This window comes from Hyperolius riggenbachi, chromosome 3 (assembly GCF_040937935.1).
Source record: "Hyperolius riggenbachi isolate aHypRig1 chromosome 3, aHypRig1.pri, whole genome shotgun sequence".
Classification (NCBI taxonomy): Eukaryota; Metazoa; Chordata; class Amphibia; order Anura; family Hyperoliidae; genus Hyperolius; species Hyperolius riggenbachi.
This window is the reverse complement of record NC_090648.1, coordinates 264,300,257-264,317,839: the sequence shown is the minus strand read 5'-3', so window position 1 is coordinate 264,317,839 and position 17,583 is coordinate 264,300,257. Positions and strand designations below refer to the sequence as shown.

The 17,583-nt window shown below is 42.2% G+C and overlaps 1 protein-coding gene across 1 annotated transcript in view; it reads left to right on the top strand.

Moving 5' to 3' along the window:
- Positions 1-17,054, top strand: part of LOC137561392 (chloride anion exchanger-like) — a 65,348-nt gene extending 48,294 nt beyond the window's left edge. The window contains exons 15-20 of the mRNA XM_068272686.1: positions 2,710-2,805; positions 3,249-3,485; positions 12,695-12,749; positions 12,824-12,969; positions 14,302-14,367; positions 16,817-17,054. Of these exons, the coding sequence (XP_068128787.1) occupies positions 2,710-2,805; positions 3,249-3,485; positions 12,695-12,749; positions 12,824-12,969; positions 14,302-14,367; positions 16,817-16,843 (627 nt within the window). The 3' untranslated portion in view covers positions 16,844-17,054. The remainder of the gene's footprint in view (positions 1-2,709; positions 2,806-3,248; positions 3,486-12,694; positions 12,750-12,823; positions 12,970-14,301; positions 14,368-16,816) is intronic.
- The last annotated feature ends 529 nt before the right edge of the window (positions 17,055-17,583 follow it).

Sequence of the window (17,583 nt, the reverse complement as noted above, 5' to 3'; positions counted from 1 at the left end):
AGCGTAATGCATTGCATTGCATTACTCATCATGCGGTAAAACTTTACGTATGTTATTCTGCTTACCGCAGTTTAGTGAACACACTCCCGTGACGCCTCTTTCCTGGCTGAAGGCATTGAATTGGCCACCTACTGACTGCTCCCGTGCTTGCTAGCTCTTGGCACGGACGATAGAGAGGCAGCCCCCCAAAGGGAGTCACGTCTGTGTGTGGCCATGTTCATGAGCAACTCTCTGCCGCTGTGTAATGTCACACGCAAACGTTGACACGTGTGGGGTTACATTCACAGCCATTCGGCTGCATATAAATGCACTCAAAAGGCACTTGTGGCTGGCAGCCTGGAGGTGCTGAACTGCCTATCAAATGTGCAGTTCATCCTACGGGATATAGAATACCCTTGTGTTGTGCAGGTCTAAAAAAACTTAATTGTTTTGTAGTGGACTAAAAGGATCATAATAGTCCCCCATAAAATACACTGGCAAGCACCACATAAAGCAGAAGATACTTGCAAGTAAGCATTTCCCCTCATCTAAAATGCAATGTTTATAATGCATCATTTAGGATAGTGGAAAGTAGGCATTGTTCCATGTAACCTTTCTATTTTGGACTTTGCATTTTCGACATGCTGAAGTGACTACATGCAATTATGTTCTGCAGGTACCTGATGTCTTAAATGGACAATACTTTACTTTGCAGAGTTTTTAATGCAGGGCTGTTAGATTACTTTTAGACCTAGTTCTTGGTCTTCATAGCTTAACCGGGGTTTCCATGTCATAAATTGTTAGAGTGCATTATACTGAAAACAGATATACAGATCATCCCTCCCCCGACTGAAGCTCCAGAAGAAAAAAATTCCTGAAACCACAAAACAGGCAGGTCCTCTTACCAGCCAAAATATTAATTTGCTATTCCTCTTATAACTGTAGACGATATTATGCATAAGAAACTGATCTGTGCCTTCTCCAAATGTTCCTATTAAAGCAAGTCTGAAGCGTAATTAAAAATAAATAAAGATACCCACCTAAGGAGAGAGAAGGCTTTGGGACCTATACAGCCTTTCCCGTTCTCCTCCCGGTGTCCTCCTTCCCTCACAGGTTCCTTCATTTGAATCTCCCATCTCAAGAGACCTCAGCAGTCTTCAGAAACACTCAGCCTCCTGAAGACCGGCGGCTCCGTACTGTGCACACGGAAATGCATGAGAGCGCGCTCGCATATGCGCAGTACGGAACGGCCCGTCTTCTGAAGCCCGAGTGCTTCCAAAGACTGCCGAAGCCTACCCAACCCGGAAGAGAGCAGTCCAGGACCGAACGGTTGTGGACTGCTATCGGGGGAGCCTGTGGGGTAAAGCAGAGACCGGGAGAAGAAAGCTCAATAGGACCCACAGCCTTCCCTCTCCTTAGGTGAGTATCTGTTTTTTATTTTTATTTTCCCTTTAGACTCCCTTTGTTTTTCTTTATTATTATTTTTATTTATATAGTGCCATCATCTTCCATAGTGCTGTACATAGTAGAAAAACATACAATAATGAGGGGCATAGATACATGAGCTGACTTCAACACACTGTACAATTAGGACATCCAGCAACAAAAAGTACAAATACATACAATTATTTAGTTTGAAAACATCACCAATTCTGGTACATGTTCATTTGGTAGAGTGCAACAGAAACAGGAAACACTAGAATCTCATGCAGTAAGGCATTCCATAGCTTAAGCACTTCACTACTGAGGGGTTTTTCCTCAGAGCAATTTTCACATTTCAGCACTCCTTTTATTCATTTGCCTATAACTTTATTACTACTTATAACAATGAAACAATCTATATCTTGTTTTTTTTTCACCACCAATTAGGCTTTCTTTGGGTAGTACATTTTGCTAAGAATTATTTTATTCTAAATGCAGGGAAAAATAAGAATACAATTCAAAAAAATTATTTCTCAGTTTCATCCATTAAAGTTCTAAAATTATACATGCTACCATAATTAAAATCCACACATTTTATTTGCCCATTTGTCCCGGTTATTGCAACATTTAAAATATTTCCCTAGTACAATGTATGGCGCCAATATTTTATTTGGAAATGAAGGTGCATTTTTTTCAGTTTTGCATCCATCACTAATTGCAAGCCCATATTTTCAAAATGAACAGTAATATACCTTCTTGACATACATATTAAAAAAGCTCAGTCCTTAAGGTAACTATTTATGTATTATTTTTAATTATCATTTTTTTTTATTCAAAAGTTTTATTTGGGTAATTATTGGAGAGTGTGGGAGGTAAGGGGTTAATTTTAAATGTATGTATGGTTCTTTCCATTAAAATAAATGTACGTAGGTGTAATTTTACTATTTAGCCACAAGATGTCCTTGCGCATTATATCCTGATAGCGTACTATTAGTGTTACTTCCTTTGTTACAATGACCGCAGGCATCTCATTGATGCCAGCGATCATTGATATGGGAACTTGGCTCAATGAATGGGAACTCTAACGGGTGGCGAGAGCGCACGCGAGAGCCCACGGCAGCCATCCGTCCACAATAGGCGATTATCTATGTCCCTGGGCAGGAACTGAGGTCCTGCAGTATGTAGATAATCCATCTGAAACCACGTAAGTAGTTAATCACAGTAAAGAGCCTGAACACAACATATACAGCTTTGCCTAAAAATTTGTTTGAACAACTTGTTTCCAATAACTCTGATTATCTATTACAGGCAGGGTTTAGCCCTCTCAGAGTATTACGCAAACGAAACAAGGCTCTACGAAAAATAGAGACGATGATAAGTAAAGGGGAACTTCATGTTACACCCGTAAGTCTAAATTTATTTTAAAATAAAGATGTTAAGAGCACCAACAGAACACTATCTATATCTCTAATGAATGAATAGTAATAGTAATAGTAAACTGCTTTAGTGTTTTTTAGCAAATACATCAGCAATGTTGGAAGCATTCACCAAAACTTTATACGTCAATGTGCCAACATTCCTGATTTTTTCATAAATCAGTATCTCTTTTTTTCGTCCATTGTCACTTCTGCAGCTGTATCAGCCTGCACACTTCTGGTAGCAGTTAAATCCTGAGTAAACCCAAAATCAAATTAGTTATTTTTGATAGCACATGTTGTTTAGTGACTTGAAATGGCACCTTGGTTCAAAACTTTCCGCCTAAACTGACAGCTAGAACATTTCTGCTACTAATCTGCTACTGACACAAGACACAGGTGTTAAAGCTCTATCTTAAATGTCTGTTGCAGAAAGGAGTGATTTGTACTACACTTCCAACTGAAGAAAATGATTATGAAGAGTTAGACAATTACAGAATTGAAGAACTGGATCAACCTATAAACAAAGCCAACCTTCCATTTGCCATTAACTGGAATGCAGACCTACCAATTAATTACACAGTTCCCAAAATTGATCTCCACAGTTTAATCATTGATTTTGGAGCAGTGTCTTTCCTGGACATGTCTGGAATGAAAGGCCTTAAAGCGGTATGTAATAGAGAAAGGAATAAATGTAGTGACTGACTTGTTGAACAACTGGAAGACCTGAAAGTGACCTGCAGGGGGATAGTCATTTACAGCCTGAAATCATAGTCACTTTAATGAAACTAGCGCTGAAAGGAATTTGTCAGACTCAGGCCCGCCATCAGGGGGGGGACATCCGTGACTCCCGTCACGGGCCCCGGGCCTGCAGGGGGGCCCCATCCCCGCCGCGGCCCTGGCGGGTGCCGCCCGGCCACTGCTCAACCTCCCCTGGCCGCTGCTCCCTCCCTCTAGCCGCCACCGCCTCTGCCGCCCATCAGACCCCGATCAGGCGGCGACAGTAGTGCGGGCGCTAGGACCCAGCGCCCGCACTGATATGCGGAAGTGACGTCACTTCCGCATATAGAGCGGGTGCGTCCAGCGCCCGCTCTTACTGGTCGGGTCGCCGCTGATCTTGAGGTCTGACGCTGCTGGCAGCCTGGCAAGGTAGGGGAAGCAGCGGCGGCGGCTGGGGGGGGCTCCCTGTCACTCACTCACTAGCTAAAGGGCCTCCCTGTCACTCCCTAAAGGGCCTCCCTGTCACTCACTCACTAGCTAAAGGGGCTCCCTGTCACTCACTCCCTAAAGGGCCTCCCTGTCACTCACTCACTAGCTAAAGGGTCTCCCTGTCACTCACTCACTAGCTAAAGGGGCTCCCTGGCACTCACTCACTACCTAAAGGGCCTCACTGTCACTCACTCACTCCCTAAAGGGCCTCCCTGTCACTCACTCACTAGCTAAAGGGCCTCCCTGTCACTCACTCACTAGCTAAAGGGGCTCCCTGTCACTCACTCACTAGCTAAAGGGGCTCCCTGTCACTCACTCACTAGCTAAAGGGGATCCCTGGCACTCACTCACTAGCTAAAGGGGCTCCCTGGCACTCACTCACTAGCTAAAGGGGATCCCTGGCACTCACTCACTGCCTAAAGGGGCTCCCTGTCACTCACTCACTCACTCACTCACTCCCTAAAGGGGCTCCCTGTCACTCACTCACTGCCTAAAGGGCCTCACTGTCACTCACTCACTCACTCCCTAAAGGGGCTCCCTGTCACTCACTCACTCCCTAAAGGGGCTCCCTGTCACTCACTCACTCCCTAAAGGGGCTCCCTGTCACTCACTCACTCCCTAAAGGGGCTCCCTGTCACTCACTCACTCCCTAAAGGGGCTCCCTGTCACTCACTCACTCCCTAAAGGGGCTCCCTGTCACTCACTCACTACCTAAGAGGGCTCCATGTCACTCACTACCTAACCTGGGGGTCCCTGTCAGAATCCAGGTGAGAGGTGTCTACCATAATAAGGGGGCATTCTGCCTATTTATGTGAAATGCTGTCTATTTATGTGTCTCATGACTGCTGAATTTGTCTTGTTAGGGGCCTAATGATTGAATTTTTACTTGTTGGGGGCCTCATGATTTGTTGGGAGCCTCAAGATTGCTGAATTTGTCTTGTTGGGGGCCTCATAATTTGTTGGGGCCTCATGATTGCTGAATTTGTCTTGTTGGGGGTCTCACGATTGCTGAATTTGTCTTGTTGGGGGCCTCATGATTGCTGAATTTGTCTTGTTGGGGGCCTCATGATTGCTGAATTTGTCTTGTTGGGGGCCTCATGATTGCTGAATTTGTCTTGTTGGGGGCCTCATGGTTTGTTGGGGGCCTCATGATTGCTGAATTTGTCTTGTTGGGGGTCACATGATTGCTAACTGCGAGACTATGGGAAAAGCTGAATCATTGCCATATGAGACAATAGCATTAAACCTACTTTTTTAGCTTTTTTAAACAGAAAATAAAACTGGGAGGTTCTAAAAAAATGATGGAGCACTTCCTCCTTCCGGCTTGAAGGAGGAAGTGCTCGATATCGAGGCTTGCAACGCGTCCATTCGGACACTTGCACCTCGTTGAAATGCTGGGCGGAGAGCGGCGTTCTGGGTAATTAACCCCGCCGCATCTAGCCGCTCAGCTGTGGCAATTAGAGCTAACTTGAATCACGAGTATCCACCGTGGTTATTCGTGATTAATTTGTGGACAGTAAGCCTCCAACTAGCTCTGCCAACATGTAATGGCTACGCACATTTCTCAGTTTGGGGGGGGGGCCCGGACTGATGATTTGTGAGGGGCCCCAAAATTTCTGATGGCGGCCCTGGTCAGACTTATGACTGCTCTTTGGTTTAATATCAATTGGGGGATCAATGCGATACACAGTAATTTCAAGTGTCAATCAAATTTGTACAGAAATCTCACTGTAGATTTCTGTTCAAAGCAACTAAGTAATTGTGCAACTGTTCAGTGGCGTATCTTCTGTCAAAGCAAACCCTGCAGCTGCAGTGGGGGCCCAAGGTGAAGTTGGCCTATCATCTAACCCTTTTTCCTCTGAAACAGGCTCCCCCTCCAGTTTCAAGGCGTGTTCATGGGGACCACACTTACAGTTACATGACTCTGGTAGATGAGCTCCTTAAAGCGTGTCACCATAAAAATCTAATTTCAACAGCAACTAGTCTGAGTGTATTAAGTAATAAAGATGCTAATCCTGCATTCAAAACGTTTTCTGCTGTTATGATTTGGAGTTATCATATACTATAGGAGCACTGGCCCTTTAGTAGTCAGTGCCAAACAGTTGCATGCTGGGAGTTCTTTTTATCTATAATATATTCCTCCTCTTCACTTTATTTCCCTGCCAGCTGCTTATCTGAAACCTGAACCCCTGCTTACTTGTGTTTACAAGCAAGGCTGAGGTGACTCAGCGATTGGAGGAGAAAAGAAAAAAAGTAAAAGGCAGAAATGACAGCACGAGTTAGCCTAAACTGTGGGCAAAAGACATGGCCCCCACCAGGAACAGAATTCTCTTCATTTACTATATAACATTCACTGAAATCAAAACGTGGACAGTATAATACATGTGTTATGTAAGTAGATCAAGTATTTATCTACTTATATATGTTTTTTCCCTGGCATAGTATGGCTAATCCTACTGCTTTAAAGGAAACTTTAAGTGGAAAAAAAAAATTGCGCAGCTACTTACCTGGTGCTTCTTCCATCCCCCTGAATTCTCCCTGGTCCCTCACCATCATCATGTGCCACTCGGTTCCCCTGATCTCTGCCTCTGATCACCTCATGCACTGCCCCTGCTGCCACGCCTCCCCCTGCACTTGCACAGCAAGCAAAAATTGCTACCGTGCATGCAAATAATGCTCCCAGATGCAGGACGGCAATAGAGGTGGTGCATGGCCAGCATCATGCATGTGTAGTGGCCAGGGCAACTAGAGAGTCACCTGGCTTTCAGAAAGTGGACAGTTGAGAAACGATGGAGTGCGAGATGATGGCGAGGGACCAGGAGGACTTAATAGGGCTGGGAAAAAAACCCAGGTAAGTAATTGGACAATCATTTTTTTCACTTAAGAGTCCCTTTAACTGCGAGTAATTGATGTAGGGGGTGACCCCATCTAAATTTTGCTAGGGTGCCCAATGATTTGTAGTTACCATTGCCACTGCCTAATCGATGCAAATTTAAAACCACTTATCAATAGACTGCCCCAAATTGATCAAAAGCTAATAACATGGCACAGTAAACAGAATTTCATGCATGTTGAAACTGATAAAAATTTTGAGTTACATATGATGGTTTAATGTGGCTCATAAATATAAGATGAGCCTCATTACAGAGGAAATGTAGAGATAGGGATATTTTTTTTTTTTACCAAACTAAAGGAAAACAGTGTGTAATGATGAAAAGAAAGGCCCAGTGCACACCGCCTGAAAATCCGCTTGGCTAATGTATTTGAATGGGCTACTGCACACCGGCAGTTTGAGGTTTTTAGCAAACCGCAAACGTGCCTCCTGCTGCACATTTGGGGTTTGCTACAGCTACAGCACCAGTGTGAACCAGCCCATTCAAATACAAGCCAAGCGGATTAACAGGTGGATGCAACCAGCGGATCGCATCCAAATCCACTCGGTGTGCACTGCGCCAAATATCTGAAATCCGCACCCAAAACCGCTAGTGTTTTGTCTTACTCCAAGCTGTATAGGCTCGAAAGCCTACTACCAATTAAGCATATTAGGTGATGTGCATCTCTGTAATGAGAAGGGGTGTGGTCTAATGACATCAACACCCTATATCAGGTGTGCATAATTATTAGGAAACTTCCTTTCCTTTGGCAAAATGGGTCAACAGAAGGACTTGACAGGCTCAGAAAAGTAAAAAATAGTGAGATATTTTGCAGAGGGATGCAGCACTCTTAACCACTTGAGGACCCACCCTTTACCCCCCCCCCTTAAGGACCAGCGCTGTTTTAGCTGATCTGTGCTGGGTGGGCTCTGCAGCCCCCAGCACAGATCAGCGTGCAGGCAGAGCGACCAGATCGCCCCCCTTTTATCCCCACTAGGGGGATGATGTGCTGGGGGGGTCTGATCGCTCCTGCCTGCCGGGTGTTGCGGGAGGGGCACCTCAAAGCCCCCCTCCGCGGCGAAATTCTCCCCCTCCCTCTCCTACCTGGCCTCCCCTGGTAAGCCGGGCTGCACAGGACGCTATCCGTCCTGTGCAGCCAGTGACAGGCTGTCTCCTGTCACATGGCGGCGATCCCCGGCCGCTGATTGGCCGGGGATCGCTGATCTGCCTTACGGCGCTGCTGCGCAGCAGCGCCGTACAATGTAAACAAAGCGGATTATTTCCGCTTGTGTTTACATTTAGCCTGCGAGCCGCCATCGGCGGCCCGCAGGCTATTCACGGAGCCCCCGCCGTGAATTGACAGGAAGCAGCCGCTCGCACGAGTGGCTGCTTCCTGATTAATCAGCCTGCAGCTGGCGACGCAATACTGCGTCGCTGGTCCTGCAGCTGCCACTTTGCCGACGCACAGTATAAGCGTGCGGTCGGCAAGTGGTTAAAATTGCAAAGCTTCTGAAGCGTGATCATCGAACAATCAAGCATTTCATTCAAAATAGTCAGTAGGGTCGCAAGAAGCGTGTGGAAAAACCTAGGCGCAAAATAACTGCCCATGAACTGAGAAAAGTCAAGCGTGCAGCTGCCAAGATGCCACTTGCCACCAGTTTGGCCATGTTTCAGAGCTGCAACATCACTGGAGTGCCCAAAAGCACAAGGTGTGCAATACTCAGAGACATGGCCAAGGTAAGAAAGGCTGAAAGACGACCACCACTGAACAAGACACACAAGCTGAAACTTCAAGACTGGGCCAAGAAATATCTCAAGATATTATGGACTGATGAAATGAGAGTGAGTCTTGATGGGCCAGATGGATGGGCCCGTGGCTGGATTGGTAAAGGGCAGAGAGCTCCAGTCCGACTCAGACGCCAGCAAGGTGGAGGTGGAGTACTGGTTTGGGCTGGTATCATCAAAGATGAGCTTGTGGGGCCTTTTCGGGTTGAGGATGGAGTCAAGCTCAACTCCCAGTCCTACTGCCAGTTTCTGGAAGACACCTTTTTCAAGCAGTGGTACAGGAAGAAGTCTGCATCCTTCAAGAAAAACATGGTTTTCATGCAGGACAATGCTCCATCACACACGTCCAAGTACTCCACAGCGTGGCTGGCAAGAAAGGGTATAAAAGAAGAAAAACTAATGACATGGCCTCCTTGTTCACCAGATCTGAACCCCATTGAGAACCTGTGGTCCATCATAAAATGTGAGATTTACAAGGAGGGAAAACAGTACACCTCTCTGAACAGTGTCTGGGAGGCTGTGGTTGCTGCTGCACGCAATGTTGATGATGAACAGATCAAAACACTGACAGAATCCATGGATGGCAGGCTTTTGAGTGTCCTTGCAAAGAAAGGTGGCTATATTGGTCACTGATTTGTTTTTGTTTTGTTTTTAAATATCAGAAATGTATATTTGTGAATGTTGAGATATTTTATATATGTTATGTTGGTTTCACTGGTAAAAATAAATAATTGAAATGGGTATATATTTGTTTTTTTGTTAAGTTGCCTAATAATTATGCACAGTAATAGTCACCTGCACACACAGATATCCCCCTAAAATAGCTAAAACTAAAAACAAGCTAAAAACTACTTTCAAAAATATTCAGCTTTGATATTAATGAGTTTTGTGGGTTCATTGAGAACATGGTTGTTGTTCAATAATAAAATTATTCCTCAAAAATACAACTTGCCTAATAATTCTGCACTCCCTGTAGACCTGGCTACCTATTCTGGGGACATCTATACACCTGGCCACCTATTCTGAGGACATCTATACACCTGGCTACCTATTCTGGTGACATCTCTACATCTGGTCACCTATTCTGGGGACAACTATACACATGGCTACTTATACTGGGGACAACAATAGACCTGGCTAGCTATACTGGGGGTACCTATTTTGGGGGAACTGCTGTTAGATCTGTATTTTTGGGGAACCGCTGATGCCAGATTACGTGTATTTTGGGGAACCGCTGCCAGATTGTGTATGTTGGGGGACCACTGCTGCCAGATTACATGTATTTGGGGTGTTACGTGTATTTTGGGTGATCCACTGCCAGGTTTCGCGTATTTTGGGGAACTGCTTCCAGATTATGTGTATGTTGGGGGAACTGCTGCTGCCAGATTGTCTATTTTGGGGGAACCACTGCCATATTATCTGTATTTTGGAGGAACCTCTGCCAGATTATGTGTATTTTTGGTGAAATGCTTTCAGATTACATCTACTTTTTGGGGATACACTATGACAGAGCTCAAACTTCCCCTGGCAGACCTTTTATACCACTGCTAAGGCCATGTATATTTGGCCCCACCCATGACCACGCCCACGCTATGCTTAACCACGCCCATTGTTTGGCACGCTTTTTAGGGTCCACTCACCTCTTTTTCCAGGACTAGACCCCTGAAATTAGTGCTACATAATCTAAGATTGTTTAACCACTTCAGCCCTAAGGGTTGTTGTCACCTTATGGAGGCAAACAGTTTTCCTATTTTAGCACTCCTCCCATTCTTCTGCCAATAACTTTATCACTACTTATCACACCTAAAAGAGCTATATCTTGGTTTTTGGCTACAAATTAGGCTTTTTGTGGGTGGTATTTTTTTAGTAATTATTTTAAAAGGAAAAAGCGAGGAAACAAATGAAAAAAATACACTGTTTCTCAATTTCAATACGCTATAGATTGAAAATAAATGCTATCATAGATAAAGCCCACACATTTTATCTCCACATTTGTCCTGGTTGTCCCAACATTTAAATTACTTCCCTAGTGCAATGCATGGGGATAATATAATATTTGGAAATTAGGGTGTATTTTTTATATTGTGTGTTTGTGCATACATTGTACCCTAGCAATACTTGCAAATCCTTATTTGCAAAAATAACAGTTATATACCCTCATGAAATACATATTTAAAGGGAACCTAAACTGAGAAGGATATCGATTTATCCTTTTAAAATAATACCAGTTGCCTGATTCTCCTACTGATACTGTGTCTTTAATACTTTTAGCCACAACCCCTGAACAAGCATGCAGATCAGGTGCTCTGACTGAAGTCAGACTGGATTAGCTACATGCTTGTTTCAGGTGTGTGATTCAGCCACTACTGCAGCCAAAGAGATCATCAGGACTGCCAAACAACTGGTATTGTTTACATTTTCTTATGTTCTTATTGACTGACTGATATTGTTTAAAAGGAAACATCCATATTCCTCTCAGTTAACTTTCCCTTTAAAAGTTGTGTCTCTAAGGTAACAAATGATGTATTCTATTTTCCTATTCTGTAACACTGTTTTCTTTTAACAAACTTTTTATTTTGGTGCAGAATATACAGTATGAAAATAAAAATGTAATTGCTTTTGATTCAGTTTGTCACTAAACAAATTCCCAAGACATAGGCCTCAACCCTAAAACACCCTAAAATAGATTCTATCAACTTATCACGGTTAAAATAATACTAGATATCATATCGCTCATTTGATAACTAGTTGTGCATCTAGCAAGCCATTAACGCCAAAGTATGCGTGTGGATGTGTACAGGCCAATTTTTTCAGAAGTATTTTAGCGTCATACTTTATTTGCATAGCCCCAGAAGAGTCTGGACAGCAGAAAAAGGCCACAAATGTCATCATTATGGAAAGCTAAGAACCAGGGCTATTCAAAAGTGGGTGTTTTGTAAACTACCAACTACCAACTTTCCCATGTTTGATCATAATTTTTCATGATAGATTGAGTTTATCCCTACCTATTTTTTATGGGTCCAAGTTGTAAGACATATCAAAATGTATTCTACAGCTCATTATGATTAAAATGAGGTCAAATATACATTTTGATAACAACTATTCAGAGCAATTCATTATTCCTAATTTGCGCCAATGGTTTTTTACGGGCCATTTTTTTACACTGATTGTTACAGCACCATTCTTTATTTGCATGGCCCCAGAAGAGTCAGAACATCGGAAAAAGGCCACAAATGCCAGTTTTTACGGGCCATTTTTTTACACTGATTGTTACAGCACCATTCTTTATTTGCATGGCCCCAGAAGAGTCAGAACATCGGAAAAAGGCCACAAATGCCACCATAATGGAAAGCTAACAACCAGGGCTATTCAAAAGTGTGTTTTGAAAGTTTTGTGGGTATTTTGCTGAAACCGTCTCAAGTTTGATCATAATTTTGAAAATTACATTTTTTTTTTTAGTAATGTATTGATTTTGTACCTACTTTTTTGTGTGTGACAGGGGTCCAAGCTATACAATACATCAAAATGTATTCTACAACTCATTATGATTAAAATTAGTTCACATATATGTCATTTGATAACAAACTCGATGCACAGCAATCCATTATTCTCAAGGTGCGCCTATGGCTTTTTTGAAGTTCATTCATATAGGGACTGGTTAGTGTTAGGAGTAAGGGTTGGTTACCTGATTTTCTGCAGTTACTCAGGTTATTGGGGCATAACTCTTAGTGGTCATAACATGGTATGAGAGGTTAAATGACACTAGCTACCCATCAATTTAAAATTGATAACAAAAATGTATAGTCTTTCAAACTATGCATTTTGCAATTTCTAAAATGTCTAGGCCCGTGTGCTTAGTGCCTCTATAGTCACAAGCTTGTACTTCTTATTCTCATTGCTTCACACTTATTTTGTAGTGTAATCTTTCAATACTGGAAGCCCACCTAATTACATATATTGATTTATCCACTGAACATAACTGCCTCAACTTTCTCTGTTTTCATTTTTAAGATGATGAAAGAATTTATCAAGGTTGACGTTGACATCTACATTGCTGGAATAGACAGTAAGTGTCACTTGACATACAATTGTGATTGTGAATTTCGTAGATACTCATTTCATTCTATTTTCATTTTTTAGGCAATCTTTTAGAGAAACTTGAAAGATGTGGCTTCTTTGATGAACAGATCACAACCTCAGTGATATTTCTTACTATCCATGATGCCATGTTACATATATTGGTCAAGAGAAATCACTATAACATATCTAAATATAGTGAAATAAAGGTAAAGGAAATTGAATAAATATACAGATTTTAAAAAAGCACAGCAAGCTTGTATTAAATCTAAGTCGTAAAAACTGAGCATATGGTAAAAAAAAATATTACTTGCAGTGAAAGCTCTATACCAGATTATTCACTTATTTATGGAATAACACCAATAAGTTTAGCACAGAACAGAGTCCCTCTACAAATTCATAATATTCACACAAAGCACATTTCCCAAAACAATGAAGGTTTAAATTGCGCACAATCCATATTCATATAAACTGTAACTTTTACTGTTCAATTAACATGTATCAGCCCAATTATCTTTAACTGAATATTTAAGTTACACCTTTATATAAATATTGATTGTGCGCAATTTAAACCCTCAGGGCTAATTCACAGTGCTCAGTTGCATTGCACAACCCATACAATTCTTTGGGCCTGTTCACAGTACTGTGTTGTAACTGATCATGTTATTCTAACTCACTGCATGCAGGCTTAGTATTAAAGGGGAACTTCAGCCTAAACAAACATACTGTCATCAAGTTACATTTGTTATGTTAATTAGAATAGATAGGTAATATAATCTCTTACCCACCCTGTTTTAAAAGAACAGGCAAATGTTTGTGGTTCATGGGGGCTGCCATCTTTGTCATGGGGGCAGCCATCTTTTTGGTTGAAAGGAGGTGACAGGGAGCAGGAGACACAGTTCCAACTGTCCTGTGTCCTGATTACCCCTCCCAGCTGCACACACTAGGCTTCAAATGTCAAATTCAAAATGTAAAAAAAAAAAATCCCATCATGCTTTGCACAGCATAAGGGGAAAACTGCCCGGGCAGTTTTCTTCTGTGCAGCTAAAAATGAGGCTTGTATAAGAGAAACAAAGTTCTGATGCTGTGAAACTGTTAAAGAAACACCAGGCCTTTTCAGTGCTGCTGAGTCGATTTTTAGTCTGGAGGTTCACTTTAAAGTCTATGCCAGTCTCCATTGCAGTTCACACTAATTATAAAGCATTCAGATGTGTGTGTTATGCAACTGACCCTTGTGATCCTAGCCTGTATGTTTTGGGAAATGTGCTTTGTGTGAATAAAATTTATGAGCTAGTTCTCACTGCAACGGTGATTTTTAGTGCAAAGAGCTGTGACAATGTAATGTAATGAAGGTTTTTTTTACTACAGCAATTTAATTTGATAATACTTTATCGCCTACTTTGCGTTCCTGCTCCATTGCGTTCCTGCTGTTACAAGGAACGCAACACAAATTTCACTGTGAACCCAGCCTTTGGAAATGATTAAGTTACAAAGCATGTGATATGTGCCAAAATAATACGACTTTTTTTTACTGTCATTAGGAAGAAGTAAAAGAGACAAAATTTGATGCAACAAGGGATTACGGAATGAAAGACACTGAAAACACTGTGAGTATTTTTTTTTTTTAAACTTTCTGAAAGGCGTTCAATAAATAACATAAAATCACGAATGAATGACAGTTAATGCAAATTTTGTGCATGTTGCTGCACAGTATAGACTAGCGCTGGGCAAACTACGGCCCGTGGACCATATCCGGCCCATGTGAGCAGTACATCAGGCCCATTGATTGGTGGCTGGATTCCTTTTCCCCTCCCTCCTTGCAGAGTCATGAGTGGGCAATAGCAGTGGGTTAAAACTCATCTGCTTTCCGTGTAATATGCTGGCACGTCCTGACAGCATGTCATGTGACATCCTGTTGCCATGGAGACGCAAGGCTGGAATTCTAAGTTCTAACCCAATTGTATTGCCCGCTCGTGACTCTGCAGGGAGGGAGGAGGGGAAGAATCCAAGGAATGTGGCCTGCCGTCCGCAGCATGCAGCCCGGGCCGTGCAAAGTTTGCCCAGCTCTGATATAGACTAAGGAGATGCCTGGTAAGATAGGGTGAAAGGTTGATGAGGTACAGAGAAGAACCATGTAGAACGTGGTATGAAGAGTAGAGATGAATGAGCCATAATGAGGTATGAGGGGCAGAAAGATCTGAGGCATAAGGAGGTACAAGACATGAAAAGTACCGGGGAATAAGGAATATGCGCCATACAAATGAATGAAGTATAATGAAGCATGAGGTACAGAGTGCTGCATGTACTGTATTATTGAAAGATGCATGAGAGGGACACACCATGTGAAGACAATGTAACCAGCTGAAGAATTTGCCATAGTTGATTCTCGTCACCCATTTTTACCAGGTGCACAAAAACAGCAAATGCTTGTACAGACATCACACAGATGGCCAATGTTTTCTTCAATGATTTTATCAACTGTCAAATTTTTGGTGATTGTAGTTATGAATAATTGACATAAGTTGAGATTAGAAAGACAAAAAAGTTACCGTACCGCTACTGATACTTTTACGGCTCATACACGCTCAACAAAAGTCTTTTAAATGCACAATTATCAAACAACTTTTGTTGTTGAAACAGAACAAAAAAGTTGTTTTCTATTGTTCAAACAACTGATAAAATGCAGCTCAAGTCAATTCAACAGTTGGATTCAATTGCGCTGCGTCTTACCGTTGTTTTAACAATAGCAAACAACCTTTTTTGTTTTGTTTCAACAACAAACATTGTTTGATAATTGTGCACTTAAAAGATTATTGTTGAGCGTGTGTATGAGCCTTTAGCTGTACAGTTGGCTATAGTGCAGAACCAGGCCAACTACAGTGCTATGGAAGATGTTGGCACTATATATATAAAAAATAATAATAATAAAAGAGAGATCATACAAACTCCAAGGCAGGGTTAAAATGCAAAATCAGGATACCAGATAAAGGACAGTGTTCAACAGGATGCAAAATCAAGCCTCAAGAGAGCCCGAGGTGGGCTCAAAAAATGAAAAAAAAAAACTAGGCTAGCTGATCCGTGGGCTGAGCAGATCAGGTAGCCGGAAAAAATGCCACTCCCGTGTACCGCAATGGCCCACTTTCACTTTCCGTGACCTCTGGGTCACAACGCTGCACTGAGAGACTGTGTGTCTCTCATAGTGTGCAGGGACGCGGGAGAGCGGCAGGAGGCATGGCCAGGGAAAGAGCTGCCCAATGGCAGCTCAGCAAAACCCTGCAGGAACGCCTCTTTTGGGTGTTTTGAACAAGGAATTCCTCTCCCCTGTGTTTACCTCTGAGTTAGAAACAAATCTTGTTGCTAAACTTAGGGGGGCTATAGCGGTTGGGGGCAGAGAGCAGAGGTGTGGGGACACAGAGCCATGTCATTAGGCAGAGGACATGCCTCTGTGTCCCATCTGCCCCACTAAGATCCACCTCGGGTTCTTTTTTAGATGAAACAAATACAAAAGTGGTATTTACATTAGGAAGGTTGGCTCCACTCTCCCATACCCCTAGATTTATCTCCTGCGGCATGTCATGTGAAGTTACAGTGCAGGGACATACTTTATTCTGTCTAGCAAACAAAATATATCATTGAGGATGCATACAGCGGCCTAAGGTATAATACAACATGAGGCATAAAGTGTGATTCATGAGTGTAAAGTGTTGATTCACAAAATGTTTTTTATGAATTGGCTCTCCTTATCGGTTAATCTCATACTGTAATTTATCTCTCCTTCGGGTGTATTCACTTAATATCGGTAAAATGTATGTGTGCAGACAGCAAAGCTAATTTATACACGAACCCGAAACGCACATAACATAATTTACATAGCTCACACTATACACACAACTGGTCCCTTGCTTGTCTAATTCACATTAGGTTATTAATATAGATGTTGTGTGTATATAACCCAAGTTATACAACTAAACTTTTTACCAATATTTACTGAATACCTCCCATATTCACTTGTTATGTTTAAACCTATAAAAATTCATAATAATTGTAACTTCTCAGGTATCCATCGGTTCTTCTCGGCTGTGACCATGTGGATCTATACTGCAAGCTGCACAAAAACATCGGAAAACTGGTTTCTACAAGAATAATTTTTAGAAGTGGTTACAATTGTGGCATGTAAATATTTTAACAGTAAACTGTTTTGCATTTTCCTACTGGACTGTCTACTGGAGCACATGCACCTGTCATCATTTATTTACAGTGGCCAACAGCAAGAGCAAATAAAGCCCAAACATTATTGTCCTTGATAAAGTAACTGTATTTCTGCAAGCATGTGGTAAGGGGCGCTCTCACATCTATTCTAAAATGTAGGTGAACAAACACTAAACCAAAAAGCTGTAGATTCATAAAACCAACAACTCTGTTCATATACTAAAAGCACTCATAACACATGCATCTTATGCCTAAAATTCCACACTCTCAGGAATGCTTTCATTTGTTTAAGGAAGTCCAAGCAAATGGTGCCCAGTTGCAAAGCCATTGGTTTAGCACAAAGTCAGTAAAATATGTACAGCCATATATGTTTACGGATTGAACAGATGTTGATATAATTGTAGGTTTGTAAAGCTGATTTGAGATTATTATTTCTCATCACACCTTGATGTGGACAGAGATGGGTTAAATGTAACGAGTGGTAGTTGAAAAAGGATCAAAAACTTTAGTTGGGCCACAGTACCAGTTTTAGGGAAGGGGTGCTTAATCCGTATTCTTTACTCCAGACTGTATTCGGAACAACCTGAGCAGTACATGGAAAGCCATCCACATAT